Raw genomic sequence first — 15,530 nt, 5'->3', positions numbered from 1 at the left:
ACTCTGTGGTCGAGGTGCTTTTTTGCTTTAAAATGACAATGAGGTCCATAATTGAAATGTTATTTCCCCAGTCTAGTGTGAAAAAACTTGAGGCCTGTATGGAGGCCCGAGCTCCTTAATGATCTTGTGACTATACTGTAGAAAATCCCTACAGCTCCCATGTATTAAGAAGAAATTGTCAAAGATATGATTAGTTTCACTGTCACTGATTAACAGGCTTTCATACCTTTTTTGAATTGGGGCAGAGTCCAATACACCAGTGTGCCTTGCTATTCTGCAAAGTGCTGATAACACCAAGCTTCTCCGTCATATAGAAGGAGGAGGGCTGGATTACTGGATTACTAAACACAGGCTTCAGTCAGACAAGCTTCAGCGCTCCTCTGCAGAATGGATTCAGTCTTATCTGTAATTGGATCCTATGTGGACTGGGATGTCAAAAGTCTGCTGATCTTCATGGTAATTTTCATCCTCACTGCAGATTACATTAAGAACCGTCAGCCGGCCAGCTTTCCTCCAGGACCCTGGGCATTTCCTGTTGTGGGCAGCATGTTCTCTGTGGACCACAGCAGGACCCATGAGAGTATGACAAAGGTAGATCAACAGATGTGAAAAATGTACCACTAAAAACACAACACATCACCTGGAAAGCATTTATGTTATCTGTCATATCATGCAGCATCATGCACTTTCTTCTCTTTCAAATCCACTCACAGTTGGCCGCGACATACGGAGATGTTTACAGCCTACGAATGGGCCAGAGGTGGGTTGTGGTTTTAAACAGGTTGGAGGTTCTGAAAGAAGCTCTAATAAATCAGGGAGACAGTCTGGCTGACCGGCCAACTCTCCCTCTTCTGCAAGACGTTGGCCATGGACTAGGTGAGAGGACATAACATGCACACGGACACACACACACACACACACACACACACACACACCCACCAAAGGCCTGCGTGTTTCCCCCTCAATAAGTGTGCTGTAGTTTGTGTTTGTTTATGAGCATGTTATATCTTTAAGGTACATACACTTTGTCATATTTAACGTTTTCCCCCTATTGTTTTAAACACAGAATGCAACTTCCTGATGAGTATATTTATTAGTAATACACACATAACTAACAAACAGATAAAGATGCGTTTTTGATACTCAGTTTTGCCAAATCTTCACTATCCTTCTTTTCTGCTTCCTCATCTCCTCCTGTGTGATTGTTCTACAAGTAATTACAGAAATTAGGTGTTTTATAAAGCAGTTTTAGCAGTTATAAAAAGTGTTTAATATTTAATGTGCCAAATATTATTCCTTCATTTTCCTGATTTCTATCTGCTTCTTTCATCAGGTGTAGTTTTCAGTAATGGCACCATATGGAAACAGCAGAGGCGTTTTGCACTTTCAACTCTCAGATATTTTGGTTTTGGCAAGAAGTCACTTGAACCCGTCATCTTGGAAGAATTTACATATTGCGCAAAACACTTCAGTAGCTTTGAAGGTAAGTAGTGAATGCACAGTGACATGTTTAGAATGACCCCACTGACATCTGATTCACATCTCATTTTCTGTTGAATTGTGGAGGCAAGCCATTCAACCCACACCTCACCGTCAACAATGCTGTCTCCAACATCATCTGCCACCTGGTTTTTGGTCATCGCTTTGAGTACAGTGACGAGAGGTTCAGGAAGCTGATTAAGTGGTTTGAGTTAGGTCTGCAGATTGAAAGCTCCATTTGGTCACAGGTAAGGCAATTTTACCTCATTGTGAAACAGTTAATCATTCAAAAGTTGTTTGGTTTATTTATAATCTCTACAAATGTACATATACATAGTTGTTTTTCTATTCTATACCCTGTATACTTTTTTTTATTTTCACCTCTTTATGCCACTGTGCTTGCTCTGCGTAATACTTGCTGGCTGTAACAACTAAATTTCCCCGGTGTGGGATCAATGAAGTCTTATCTCTTATCTTATTTGGGCACAGCTCAAGATCGAAAATGTGTAAGATGCAAATGAGGCAATTTTTGTTAATGGGATTTCAATATGAAATTGGTATTGATTGTTACAAATAGAATCTCTTTTACTGAGAGACTTTATTGATACATTATTGTTCCAACCTGCTTTACTCTGCAGTTTTACAACTCGTTCCCTCTGCTGATGAGGTGTTTGCCAGGGCCACATCAGACATTACTGCACATCTGGAACAGTTTAAAGGACTTCATCAGAGTACAGATTAACGAGCACAAACAAAACTGGGATCCCTCAGACCCAAGAGACTACATCGACTGCTACCTGAAGGAGATTCAGATGGTGATGCTTGATTACACTGTTTTGTTCATGAGGATGCTCATATCCTGTGAACATCATATCTGCTTGTTTTAAATCTACACCAGGTCTATCAACTGCTAATGTACAACACATTTAAAGCTGGCATTAACTGACTTTTCACTGTGGCACCACTCCTGTCTGAAAAGTGCAAAGACCTTATGTGCTGGGCCTTTGCCACGGCCTCTGCCCTACAACACTATCTGTCAATGCCTTATCTCCAATAACGTATGTACACTCCTTTAAATTTACCAAAGCTAAGCCTTTTCAAACAATTGAAGACTGAAGGTCCTGTGCATATTAAAGGTTTTTTACTCTTCAGTGAAGTTTAAATTCAGAGTAACCATCATAAACAAGTATGACCTTGGCTGTAATATACTGCTGACATGTAGTTGTTCTGAATTATTTTATTTTAACTCCTGCGTTTGCACATATTCTCAGAGTAATGGGCAGCCTGGCAATACTTTTGATGAGGAAAACCTGGTTATCTGTGCCTGGGATCTGTTTGTGGCTGGCTCTGAGACCACATCCACCACCCTGCGCTGGGGTTTCCTCTACATGGCAAAGCACCCTGAGATCCAGGGTAACTGCACTGACCAAGCCGATGAAGATTGTTGTCCTCACTCTATAATGTGTGGAAATTGGTGACACCAAAACAAATTTATTGGTGGTACTTTTGTAATCATGTAACTATTTTCACTCCAAGGTGATGAATATTGTGCAATCATCAGCGTCCTTCACTTTTATTAAATACTGACTCGTTCAAGGTTGCAAATCAGCAGAAACACAGATCTATCTGTTCACTAATGTGGCGGTGCTGCGTTGTTCTTCATCTCTCCATGAGTCTTTAAGAAGTGCTGTTGCAGCCTGTTGATGAAATATGCTTTCTGTTTTTGTCTGTTCTGCTCCTGTTGCACAGCAAAGGTCCAAGCTGAGATAGACCATGTGATTGGACAGTCCAGACAGCCGTCCATGGATGATCGTGCAAACCTGCCCTACACTGATGCTGTCATCCACGAGATCCAGAGGATGGGCAACATCGTTCCTCTCAGCCTGCCTCATGTTGCCAAAAAGGACATCCACGTGGGAGGCTACACAATCCCAAAGGTCAGTTCTCGGATTTCCATTTTTTATGTCACAGGAAGTTCCAAGTTGTGTCTTTCTGAATATCAATTATGATTCCAATCAACAGGGAGTTGCGGTAATTCCTAATTTGACCTCGGTGCTGTTCGACAAGAATGAGTGGGAGACGCCCTTTACCTTCAACCCAGGACACTTTCTGAACGAGGAGGGCAAGTTTGTGAAGCGAGCTGCTTTTGTCCCGTTCTCTGCTGGTGAGGAGCAACACCATCACTTGTTTCATTACCTTTGCCTGTTTATACAGGAGCCTTGATGCACTGAGAGGTGGTCCTCACATAACGATTGCAGATTGGCCCAAAGGGAAACTCTCATGATCAAGACAAGACCCATCACAATAATATGTGACTGGTAGTATTATCACAGTCAACATTTCTTAAGGCTCCTGATATGTTCAGGCAAGGCTGGTGAGTTTGTTGTTCTGCATCAAGCATGTCCACTGTATACCAGGGAGGAGTTAAAAAAGTCAGGAGTGGGAAGTGTTCATCATTACTTTTGACCTTCTAGTGGGCACCAGCACACACTAACGATGGTGTTGCCTGACTAATGGTGAACTCTGAGCTTTTGTCTAGTCCTAAAATCAGGGCAAAATTTCTCATTGTTACCAGAACAGTTGAACATTACTGTTGTCTTAAATTAGTTTGACCTCAGGGCCAAGAAACTTTCAGTTTGTTTCAGTTTGTTTTTCTGTCTCAGGTAAGCGACTGTGTCTCGGGGAGAACCTGGCCAAGATGGAGCTTTTCCTCTTCTTCACCTCCTTCATGCAGCGCTTCACCATCTCTATGCCTGCTGGGGTGAAGCCTGTGATGGACTACCACTTTGGCGTCACTCTGGCACCACATCAGTATGAAATCTGTGCTACTGTGCGCTAAGTTCACCACTGTTCCACAGTTGAGAGAATATATCAAACTCATATTTGGCTTTAAATAAAGGTCTCATTGCATGGGGTCCTCTGCTTATATCTTTCAGGCTGTAAAACTTTGAAGAAATTTGGCTTTTTGCACTTTTGTTTTAAGTGTGTCACATTTCCAAGTGGACTCCAAACCATGGTTATGTCATACATTGTTTTGTACATACATACATCAAGTCTGATAACATGAGTCACTTTGAAGTGCTTACCTTAAAACATTCTCATATCCTGGAAGTGGAAAGATTTAAAATTAGCACATGCACAAATGTTTCACTGAATGTCAAAATCCCACAGCAACAAAGCTTTTTGTGAATTTAAGAATCCTAACTGCCTGCATCAATCAAAGATATAAGATACAGTAGAAAATACTATTGGCAATTTTATCTGATAGCGCCCATTCCCTATACTCTGAATTTCATTGTTCAGTTGTGTTCTTTTATGTATTTGTGTTCTTTTATGTGTGCCTTCCTATGCCTTTCTGTGAAACCAACCGCTCTCCAGGGACAAAATAAAGTTGAAAATTGAAGCTGAAAGTCTTGTATTTGTCTGGGTTTTTCAAGCACTCCCTGATGATAAATATTAAGTTTCAAGCATTTAATGCTAGCACTTTTTGTCCCGTTGTTGCAGGTCACTTAAGTACCTTCGCAAAAATATTTATGTAAACGAATCCCGAGTTTAAAATGGATTCTGTACTGTCGAGTACAAACTGTGTGAATCACATTACTAGCTGTTAGCTCACTAATGGGCAGCAGGGGTTAGCTGCTCGGATGCTCAGCCTGGCTAACACCTGGCGCTCGCAGTGCAGTATTAAGTGTTTCATTTAGTGAAGCACTTTGTGTTACTTTCATAAACATCCCCATTTAGCTCTACTGTAGTCGCAGAAATATAGCGACAGTCATTCAATTAGCTCTTGGATCACTGAGTATCCAAGTAAAAGTAACCTTTACCCTGCATTTAAAGCATATCTGGCACCAAAATATAGTACCATTGCACTCCTATAACATTTTCACTTTAACATTTAGCTGTGACTAAAAACATGTTACCCTGTAAAAAGGTCAAAGTATGTCATGTAGATGCCTTTTGCCTGCTTAAACATTACACGTTTTTATAGGAGTGCAATGTAAACAAGGTCATGAACACTGTGTACTGGAAAAAGAAGGCAGATATCAGCACTATACATCGATAAGAGTATGATATACAGTGACGCAATGCAGTTCTGTTACGTCACTGTAAATTGTGACTAATACACAAAAGTAGACAAAGAACATTTACTGTGAGTTGTGTCGTGAGATGATTACATAAGTTTTGTCAGGGAGAAATCCCAGTTCATAACCTAAGATATCAACCTCAAAACCGTCAAAGTGTATCTGTGTGATCGTGTACTTTTAATGGGAGTATTGTTTGAAGTGAACTCGTTAAGTAGGATCTTTATGGACGGACAGTTATTACTATAAGATGATCATTGACAAGAGTTAACAGACTGTGGAAGATGTCCACAATAATGACACCATTTTGTAAAAAGAGAGAAAAAATGTAACATTTAATCATTTTCAGCTGCCATACACAAACATGACAAATAATGAAACCATTGTACATTTCACATACTGAGGATTTTTTCTCTTTAAAGATAATTGTCAACATATGTCACAGATAAAATAAACAGCCTTTATGATACAGTCATTGTTTATTTCAACAGAGAGGTGTCATATAAGGGTGAAGCTGCCCTGAGAGAAGCTACAACACCGTCTCACTAACTCAGTTACATTTAACAGTTTACAGCTCGTCTCGTTCCAGATCTTGAGTGTTGCCTCGTAACGTTGGCCATCATGTTGTCTGTCGGGTGATGTTTCCTCGTGATGAGGAGCATGTATACAGCATCGCTCATCGGCCCTTCTTCTCTGGACACTGGATTTTATAGCCCACCCTGTAGGCCTGCAGGTACACACGGGCCTGGTTTATCCTGCAAACACAACCACAACACTTATACTCTGATCTATCTATCTTGACCTTTATGTTAAATTATGGTCCACAAATATTACTGTAACACACATCTCATTTGCTTATGCCATAGTGTTTAATTATGAACTTTTTAGACATGTTCAATCTACTGAAGTGAGCACATAGAGAAGAGCAGATGATAGTAAAACTCTTGGAAGTCAATTAATTTTTCTGTGACTGACACCACACAGTTCTCTGATAAACCTCCATCTGCTACTCCCAGCAGATAACAGAGGATGTAATAAGAAAACCGGTGACCTGTATTTGGTGCAAAGCTGAACTCCAAGGGGTCCACAGCGGTCCATGTAACTCTCCCTAAAAGCCTTTCTCACAGCTCGAGCCATACTGACCACCGTGGTGACCACAGGGCATGTCCTAGAACAAACACAAGCAATACAGTGCCAAAACATATTACACCACTCTCATTCTGTATACGTCTACCATAAAGCAAACTCATATCTATACTACTGTTTATGCTATACATATCAGACCTATAGTGTATTCATTACACTCTGTGCATGCTTTTTAACCTGTTCATTCTGTATATATCTTAGCCTACTCATATAACTACACCCCTCACTGCTGTTTATATACCCATATATATATATTACTCTACACTTTACTGCCTTTTGTACAGATGCTAAACTGCATTTCATTATCTCAGTATTTGTAATCTGTGCAATGACAACAAAGTTGAATCCAAAAGAGCATCCATGAAAATAAGATATACTAATAAATTTAATCCCATGACATGCCTGAACCCACACACATTTCACCATCAGTTCATCGCTGGTGTCACACATTTATGATAATTATCGTCACAAAAGGCATTTATGAAGGTTTTTGGTCTTTTTATCTAATTACTTGCCACTGTTGTGAAAACTTCACTTTGCAGTTTGTAACAGCTCAATTTCACATAACTGTTAACGTTAACTATTAGTCTGACTGGGGGGCTTTCAGATCGATCCTTACAGGGGCTGAATTTTCCTGATGGACAGTGAAATGAAAAACTAGTCTCAATATATCTTGTGTACTACACTGGGTTGATTTAGCCGCTGTGTGTATCAAGCCTTCTCGTCTGAGAACTGATGAAGCTTGCTAACACTCATGGGGCACAGCCATTGTTTTCCACATCTTTAAGGGTCCAGTACACAGGATTTATAGGGATCTGTTTACAGAAATGGAATATAATATTCATAATGTTTTCTTTCGTGCATGATCATCCAAATAAAAAATGTTGTGTCACTAAATCCTACACATTGGACCTTTAAATGATTGTACACTACTTACAGTCTCTCACAGCGCAGGCCTGCAGTGCCCTCTGGACAGGTACAGGTGTTGTGAGGACTGCAGGTGGCTCCGTGTTGGCAGGGCGGCACACAGGGGGTGGTCACCGCTACAGACACAGCACACAGCAAGAGTCTTAATGCAAAGTGAAAGCAAAGAAGGGTCTTTCACACACACACACACACACACACACACACACACACACACACACACACACACACACACTGACCTGTTTCACAGACACTTCCTGTAAATCCTGTGGCACAGCGGCACCTGTTGAGGCCCACACACACCCCACCATTCTTACAAGGTTTCTGACACTGAACAGGCTCTGAGGGAGACAGAAAAGACAAAACGGGAATGTGCTCAACAGGAATCAAACTCAATAAGGCTGATCTAAGTTTGCTGTAAAAGTTGATATTTGAAATGGGACATCAGTATGACCAGTATGCACCCTGGGTTGTGTTTAGTAAGCAATCATCATCCGTCCATCCATCCATTATCTATAACCTCTTATCCTTTGGAGGGTAACAGGGCCGGGGCCTAACTCTGCTGAGAGGGGTGGTATACCCTGGATAGGATGCCACTTCATCACAGGTCTACATTTATTATACAGGCTGTAAAATCCTGCAGCCTTCAGAAGATCAACAAATGTTATCTTCAGCCTGCTTTAGTGCTGCTCCAGAGTCTGTGCAAAGCGCCACTGACTGGCAGCCTGCAGAACTGCATGCCGCACAATTCCCAGTTCCTCATCCCTTAGTCCTCTGGTGACACCCTCAGATTTGTTGGGATTTTTTATATAAGATAGGCACAGTACAGATAGATCAAGTGTAATCTCACCGATCTGGCAACGAGCTCCTTGCCATCCACTGACACATGTGCATTTGTTGACATCCACACATCTTCCCCCGTTTTGACAAGCAGGAGTGCACAGGGCTGCAAAACGCACACACAGCGATAGAGGCAGGTTTGCGTATCAGACATGGGTAATCCAGACGTCATGATTTTTAAATTTCTAATTTGATTTTTAATAACCTATATTTTACCAGGCAGTGCTGGTCACAAACTTGGAGGCAGGGAGGTAGAAATGACATGTTACCCACCCAGAAGTACCTGCATGCCTGGCTAACGGACCAGATGTGCTGGTGGTTTTTTACTCACGTGAGAGACACTGGGGGCCGGTGTAGTCAGAGGGACACTGGCAGGTGTCAGGCCCCACACAGCGACCACCGTTAGCACAGGGCAGCTCACACACCGCTGAGGGAGACATGAAGAAAAGTCAAAGCTGGATAAATACAAATGGCAAAAGATGAAAGAAAAGGTAAGAGAGCTTTGGTGTTTGAAGTGTGGTGCATTATGAAGACAAAGCAATGTAAGACTCATAAAATCAGCAGAGCAGAAAGTCTTCCAAAAAGGTTCGGGTGACAAAATGTGACCATGTTCTTACTGCTCATGCAACAGTGACTTCTAACACAATGCGCTTTGTTTACTCAATGTAACACCCACACCCCGGTCTCCACAGTGTCTGCTGGTACTAAAGTGGGGCAGTCCTCATTAATGTCCGTGTCAGAGGTGATGTACCTGTATGGCATCCTGCTCCAGTCCAGCCAGGAGGACACAGACACTTGTTCCAGCGCATACAGGTTCCCCCGTGGGCACAGGGTGGGGAGCACATGGCTGAAATAAACAAACATCATGGATTTCACACATCCATTTCTCACAGCAATGTTTGTTTTTGCATTTACACCGTAAAGTTGAGTCCCAGTCAGCACGCCCTGAAAGAGAACTTCTGCAGGGCTTTCCGTAACAGTCTGTAACGTGACATAAATATTGTGTCTGCAGGATGCTAGCACTATGCAGAACATGCATGAACTGCTAAGAGGTTTGTACCTGAGCAGCCCAGTCCAGGGTAGCCTGGAGGACAGTCACAGCTGTTTGGGGCCACACACACTCCATAGTTGTGACAGGGAGGGTCGCACACAGCTGGAAAGGCAGAGAATTCAATAACCACAATTTTTAAAGTTTAACTTATAAAATTTAGTGGAAAGCAGTTCCTTTTGCCAATACTGTTGTCTGCGATATTCATCATGATGGACGGATTACGTGTTCGATGTTTGACTCACGCTGGCACTTGGTGAGGTCATCAGTTCGTGCTTCATAGCCTTCCCTGCAGGTGCAGTTGAACCCACCGGGGTGGTTCAGGCAGAGCTGCTCACAGCCTCCGTTTGTGAAGTCCCCACACTCATTGACATCTTATGATAAAAGATAGTGGGACAGGTAAACAGGCAGACGTTCCAAAACAGCAAGAACAATCTCAAACAGTCTGTTCATTTCCTCTTGGACTGAGCGACCAGGACAACTTGGCCGTGTGCTGTGGGCTGATCGTCCAAGAAAAATTTGGCCAGGGCTGATCTGTTCAGAGTCATCAGCCGTAAAGAGCCTTTTTTTTTTTTTTCCAGCTGATGTGATTTGTATTTATGAATACCTTCAGTCTGGCAAGTGCAAAATGAATGAGAGTTTATCATTGCAACCATGCAAAACCTTAAACCTTTCCAGCTCTTCACTGTTTTTATCTGCAAGACTACAGCAAAAAATGTTTGCGAAATGATGCTTGGGTGACGCTTGTATGGTTGTTTCAGAGTGAAGACTGAAGGAATTCAATTGTCTTCAGTTACATGTATCTAAAAATAAAAAAATCCTTCACCACATCATTGAAGGTGGAAGCAGTGTGAGGGGTGAAAATGAAGTCTCACCCAGGCAGCTCCTCAGGTCATTGTCCAACTTCCAGCCTGCTCGACAGCTACACTGGACCTGACCCTCAGCCCTCATAGTACACAGGTGCTCACAACCACCATTTCTCAGCTTGCAAGATGTAACATCTGTTCAGGTGAGAAAGAAGTTAGTTAAGCATTGAGTATTTACAGATTATAACAATGTTTAAGGCAGCGCTTAAAAGATTGTGACATTTTCAAACAAAAGTGTCCCAAACGTCTTAATTTCAGCTTCTAATTTGCTGCTATTCTCTGACTTACTTGATAGTAAACAGAGTAAACTGAGATACTGCATTTAATAAGGAGAGACAACCTGCAACTGATTAGTTAAAGTTCTTATTTGTATCCTTTTTAAATAACTATCTACTATTTAATATTATCTAATAATAAATGAGGTACAGAGGGTATACATGTGGGACTGTCATACAAGCCCTATAAAATACTGTTAGAAAGTGTATTCTGTGTAAAAAGAGTGCTGTGTGTGATAGCTGAGCTACAGCGTGATCACAGAAAACAAAAACTGAAGTAATAAGAGACTGGAAAAAGAGTTTGCCTAAGTAAGACATTGCTGAAATTTCTTGGTAAAACTGAAAAATCTAAATAACATGACGTCAACACTGTAATTAGGAACTTACTGCTGCAGGAGAGGTTATCTGTGTCTAGCAGCAGCGGAGGAGGGCAGTGGCAAGAGTGTCCTCCTGGAGAGTTGCTGCAGGTGTGAGAGCAGCCACCGTTCTGGAGTTTACACTCATCAATGTCTGCGTACACACACACACAAACACACACAAGGTAAATGTCTTTGTTGGACACCCTTATCTCTGCTATGCACACAAACAGAGTGAGTTAACATATTCATGGCTGCTTTTGTCTCTGTGGCATGCGGGTTAAATCAGCCTGTTTAAGTGACTGAAATGTGCAGGTAAACATGGAAAAAATGAAAGAGTGCCGGGGCGTGACTGACCCACACAGGTGTAGCCATCAATGTGCAGCTGGTAGCCGAGCCTGCAGGAGCACTGGAAAGACCCCTGAGTGTTGACGCAAATGTGCTCACAGGTCCCATTCAGTGCCAAGCACTCATCCACATCTGGGGGATTAGAGACATTAAGTTGACTTTTTGGTAAAAGATGGCTTGATGCAACGGCTAATTCAGATTTGAGTCAAAACAACATTTGCAATTCATTTCATCTCTTGTTTTGAAAAGCTTGGAGGGCCAGGTGAGAGGGGTTCGCAACAGAAGACAAGTTGATAAGAGGTTGCTTGTTTGGATCAGGGGACCAAAACTGGCATTGGCTTTTGAGGATCATACACAGGTCCTTCTATTGAGTACAATGACTTGGAACCCCTTCCTCTACTTAGGTGGCGACAATGGATTTGAACTACTGTGCCGTCACGTAAGCCCAGCAGGAATCAAACTTCTACAGTCTCTTGAGTAGCTGTAGCTCAGGAAGTGGAGCGGTCCTTCAAAATCATGCTGTCTACTAATCACACTGAATGGCAGTTTTCAAAACCCTCCCCACTCCTCCTGTCCATACGTTGAAGTGTCCTTGGGCAAGACACTGAACCCCACGTTGCTTCCTCTGGGCAGGCCAGCGTGGTAGCTCCACCACCATTGGTGTGTGAGTTCTAAATGGGAGCATGATTCATAAAATGAACATCATGCTGTATTGAAGAAGACTTGAAACAAGGGATTGAGACCATAAACTCATTAGGAAACTGGTTCCTGAGTTAATAAATCAAGTGAAAAGTAGGCTCATTTTCTCATAAGCTTACATACAATCACACTTCTTTTTGCTGTCAGCGCAGTCGCCTCCTTGGGGCCATTCGACTTCACACTCAGAAGCTCTGTCCACTATTCACACAGTCTGTGTAATAAACTCATGTTTGCAGTTGGTGTGAAGGGATTAACACCCTGCACTGTGTTTTACCTGTGCAGTTGCGTTCATCCTGGTCCAGCTGGTAGCCTGAGGCACACTGGCAGCTGTACCCTCCCAACTCGTTGGAGCACTTGTGTTCACAGTATCCGTTGTTCACAGCACATTCATCGACGTCTGTAAACAGGGACAATCCTGAAGGACTGGTGTCTGGTGAGTGCTGTGTGCCCAGGTGCTGCTGGCCCACTCAAGTACTGACACAAGTGTCCCTGACAGGGACTGAGTGATACTGAGCACCACTAGTGGCACACAAGTGGAAAACACACAACCTCACACACTGTTTACCCACCAAAACAAGTGTGTCCATCTCCATTGAAGCCCTGGTAGCACTGGCAGAAATAAGAGCCAATGATGTTGCCACAGCGAGCGTTGGTGTCACAGCCGTGACTACCTGACGCACACTCGTTCTCATCTGGAAAGAGAGAGCCCACACGGATATTTCGAATCCAGATCCAAAACTCAGTTAATTTCACATTCACAGAACATTATTCTGCCACTCGGGATAATTTTAATGGAAGCCATAACAGCGAGCATTAAAACACACGCACACAAGGAAGCTGACCCCGTCTGCAGGAAACAGAGTTTTCCACGGAGGGACGTCAGCACTAATTGCTTACCTTCGCAGTGTGTGCCGTTTCCCCGGTAACCTGGTCGACAAACACACTTGTAGCTCCCAAGCGTGTTCTCACACACACCCTGACCATCACACACCGCAGGGCTCTCCGCACATTCATCCACATCTGGGACAGAGACGAGGGACACACAAAGAGAATGCATACAGTATACGGCTTTTTCATTCACTTAACTTAAAATGTTTTACTCCTGATTAAAAAGCATCATGTCACCAAACCCTAATCAAGTCCTTATTAGGCATAAGTAATTTAATATTAGCTGTTGTGTTAATTTGTGAGATTATTTTCTTTTCCTGGACCTTCGATTTCCCTTTGTCCCCCTCCACATCAATTACTTTGCCATTGTTTGAAGAAATGGTAATTGTGGAAATAGGAGCAATATATGGGTTAAAAAAGTAATGATATATTACAAGAAACTGACCCTTTCCAAACAGTCTAAACTTTGCTTATGGTTTGGTTGTTACCTTGACATTTTAAACCCTTACAAAGCAAGCAGCACATGTTAAGCATAGGCAGCGCATCATACCTTGACACACGGAGTAGTCTGGACACACAGGACCTGAGACCAGAAGTGCAGAAGAGTCACAGAGAACACAGAAGGGAGACGTAAAACAGAGACGGCATTTGCAAGAGCATAGGGAATATTTGAGAGAAAGAGAGAAAATTAGACATTAAACGAAAGGTGAAAGAGAGGAGAGAGGGATCGGGAAACAAAAACAAAGAGTAACAAAGCAAGCGAGCAGCAAAGCGGCACATTGAAGCTCTCTAATCCTGCAAAGCCTTCCTTCCTATCACTGGGAGTTATTAAGTCTGGACCAACTCAAGCAAAATATAAGGAAACACCTGATCTAATCTGGACATCAGTCTTATCCATCTGTGGTGAAGCTTAACCTTACCAACGCAGGCGGGGGCCTCTGCTCTAAAGCCTGGCTGGCACTGGCACACAAAGCTGCCGGGAGTGTTCACACACACGTTTCCCAGCTCACGGCGACAGTGCTCCTCGAAGCTGCACTCATCTACATCTACAGAGGAGAGAAAGCAAGGGCTGTAAATATGTAATGTAATGGTGTCTCAGCCTGTGTTTTACCATGAATATGTTTTTTGCAAAATGCTCTTGTAATTATCTGTTAGTATGCAGGCTGGTGTCTTGTTTGTCAACAACACGCACACATCTTGTCAAACAGCCACTGGGGAATACATCTTACCCCTCACTGCTACCTCAGTGTACATTTTTCATTGTGCATCCACGTGCCGCATTCATACACACCAGATGCTCAACATCAGCCTCACCTACACAGCTTTGTCCATTTAGAGCCATTACATATCCTGACGGGCACGTGCAGGTGAAGGAGCCAGGGCTGTTTCTGCATTCGGCATCACCCTGACAGGCCTGCAGGCCCGTCACTGCAGCCAGAGCGCACTCGTCTATGTCTGTAAAACCCACGAGGCACACGCGCATTATGACCATACTACACAGGCAATCATTGCTGAAACTCTCCCTCCAACACGCTCTCACACACATACTGTACATCCTCTCTCGCACACACAGATGCTGACGAACCCTGGCACCCGTCAGCGCCCATCAGGTAACCACGGAGACAGCTACACGAGTAAGAGCCGGGGTTATTAGCACAGCTGGCATTAGGACCGCATGGTCCCGGCGCCTGTTGTTCACACTCATCAACATCTGTTGGGTAGAGAGAAGATAATATGCTGCATCTAAGTGACACCAGTGTAACCAAACAAGCACATAACACAGGCTCTGCTGCCAAAGTGCCGTATGTGGTATTTTGATGGATAATATTTAGTTTGGCAATGAAGCTGCTACTTTCTCAAAATGTGTATTCTTGCTGAATTCATGCAAAAAAAAATGGTTGTGAATTGTTTAAAATGCAGAGTAATTACTCTTATTTCCCAAGTTGGATGCAGTTCCAATTCATCGACATTACACACGGCACCTTTAGTGAAGCGCTGGCTGTGATTCTGCCCCATCTCACCTTTACACCCTGCAGCCGCCTCCAGAATGAAGCCCACAGGGCAGGTACAGCTGTCATCATCACCCTTCACCATGCCAGATGGACAGCCACAGCCTGTGCCGTTCGCCTGCATCACCTGGTTTTCTGGACACCCGGGAGCAAGACTGGGGCTCGGAGAAACTGTGGTCAAGGAAGCTGCTAATGTGAAAAAAATAAGAGGGCAATTTTAGGAGGAAATGAAGGGCAAAGCGAAAGAGAAACACAGCAAAAAAACAAAACAACTCACAAGTGGCAGGCATGTGGCTCGGTGTAGTTTCACTCAGATTTCCAATGGTGTTCTCAGTCACCTGAGTCTAAAAGAGGAAAAACCAGGATCTTAAGTCAAGCCATCACATCCAACAAGGACAAATCTAACATGGAAATGTGAAGAGTTTCCTCTCTCACTGGCCTGGCTCTTGGGGAGCTCCTGCTCTGTGTGTTTCAAGACTTCATTTTCATTTTCCTCGGGGCTGTTCAGAGGCTCGGCCGCAGACGAAACCAGCAGCAGCATAGCTGACAGGAGAGTCCAGAGGTGGGCCA

At 43.2% G+C, this 15,530-nt stretch overlaps 2 protein-coding genes across 2 annotated transcripts; one reads left to right on the top strand and one right to left on the bottom strand.

Moving 5' to 3' along the window:
* The first annotated feature begins 387 nt into the window (after window positions 1-387).
* On the top strand, window positions 388-4,318 carry LOC143316009 (cytochrome P450 2J6-like). Its single transcript, XM_076723677.1, has 9 exons — window positions 388-591; window positions 714-876; window positions 1,334-1,483; window positions 1,567-1,727; window positions 2,118-2,294; window positions 2,751-2,892; window positions 3,229-3,416; window positions 3,502-3,643; window positions 4,143-4,318. Exons 1-9 carry the CDS (start codon window positions 388-390, stop codon window positions 4,316-4,318), a joined length of 1,503 nt encoding a protein of 500 aa, XP_076579792.1.
* Window positions 4,319-6,205: 1,887 nt separating this feature from the next.
* On the bottom strand, window positions 6,206-15,300 carry LOC143318751 (uncharacterized). The gene is made up of 20 exons (XM_076727228.1): window positions 15,238-15,300; window positions 14,973-15,149; window positions 14,537-14,662; window positions 14,266-14,406; window positions 13,872-13,997; window positions 12,961-13,083; window positions 12,633-12,755; window positions 12,338-12,460; window positions 11,374-11,496; window positions 11,048-11,170; window positions 10,395-10,520; window positions 9,765-9,893; window positions 9,532-9,624; window positions 9,223-9,318; window positions 8,803-8,898; window positions 8,482-8,577; window positions 7,871-7,972; window positions 7,645-7,750; window positions 6,613-6,729; window positions 6,206-6,316 (listed from the first exon to the last, which is right to left on the bottom strand). Exons 1-20 carry the CDS (start codon window positions 15,248-15,250, stop codon window positions 6,238-6,240), a joined length of 2,238 nt encoding a protein of 745 aa, XP_076583343.1. The 5' UTR covers window positions 15,251-15,300; the 3' UTR covers window positions 6,206-6,237.
* Between the last annotated feature and the right edge of the window lie 230 nt (window positions 15,301-15,530).

This window comes from Chaetodon auriga, chromosome 3 (assembly GCF_051107435.1).
Source record: "Chaetodon auriga isolate fChaAug3 chromosome 3, fChaAug3.hap1, whole genome shotgun sequence".
Lineage (NCBI taxonomy): Eukaryota > Metazoa > Chordata > Actinopteri > Chaetodontiformes > Chaetodontidae > Chaetodon > Chaetodon auriga.
This window is presented reverse-complemented; position numbering and strand designations above follow the sequence as displayed.

Coding starts and splice junctions, on each gene's coding strand:
- LOC143316009 (XM_076723677.1), top strand. CDS start 388: ATGGATTCAGTCTTATCTGTAATTGGATCCTATGTGGACTGGGATGTC. Junction 592..713: donor CCCATGAGAGTATGACAAAG/GTAGATCAACAG, acceptor ATCCACTCACAG/TTGGCCGCGACATACGGAGA. Junction 1,484..1,566: donor ACACTTCAGTAGCTTTGAAG/GTAAGTAGTGAA, acceptor TGAATTGTGGAG/GCAAGCCATTCAACCCACAC.
- LOC143318751 (XM_076727228.1), bottom strand. Junction 10,521..11,047: donor AGATAACCTCTCCTGCAGCA/GTAAGTTCCTAA, acceptor TCACCTGAACAG/ATGTTACATCTTGCAAGCTG. Junction 8,578..8,802: donor CGGCCCCCAGTGTCTCTCAC/GTGAGTAAAAAA, acceptor TGCGTTTTGCAG/CCCTGTGCACTCCTGCTTGT.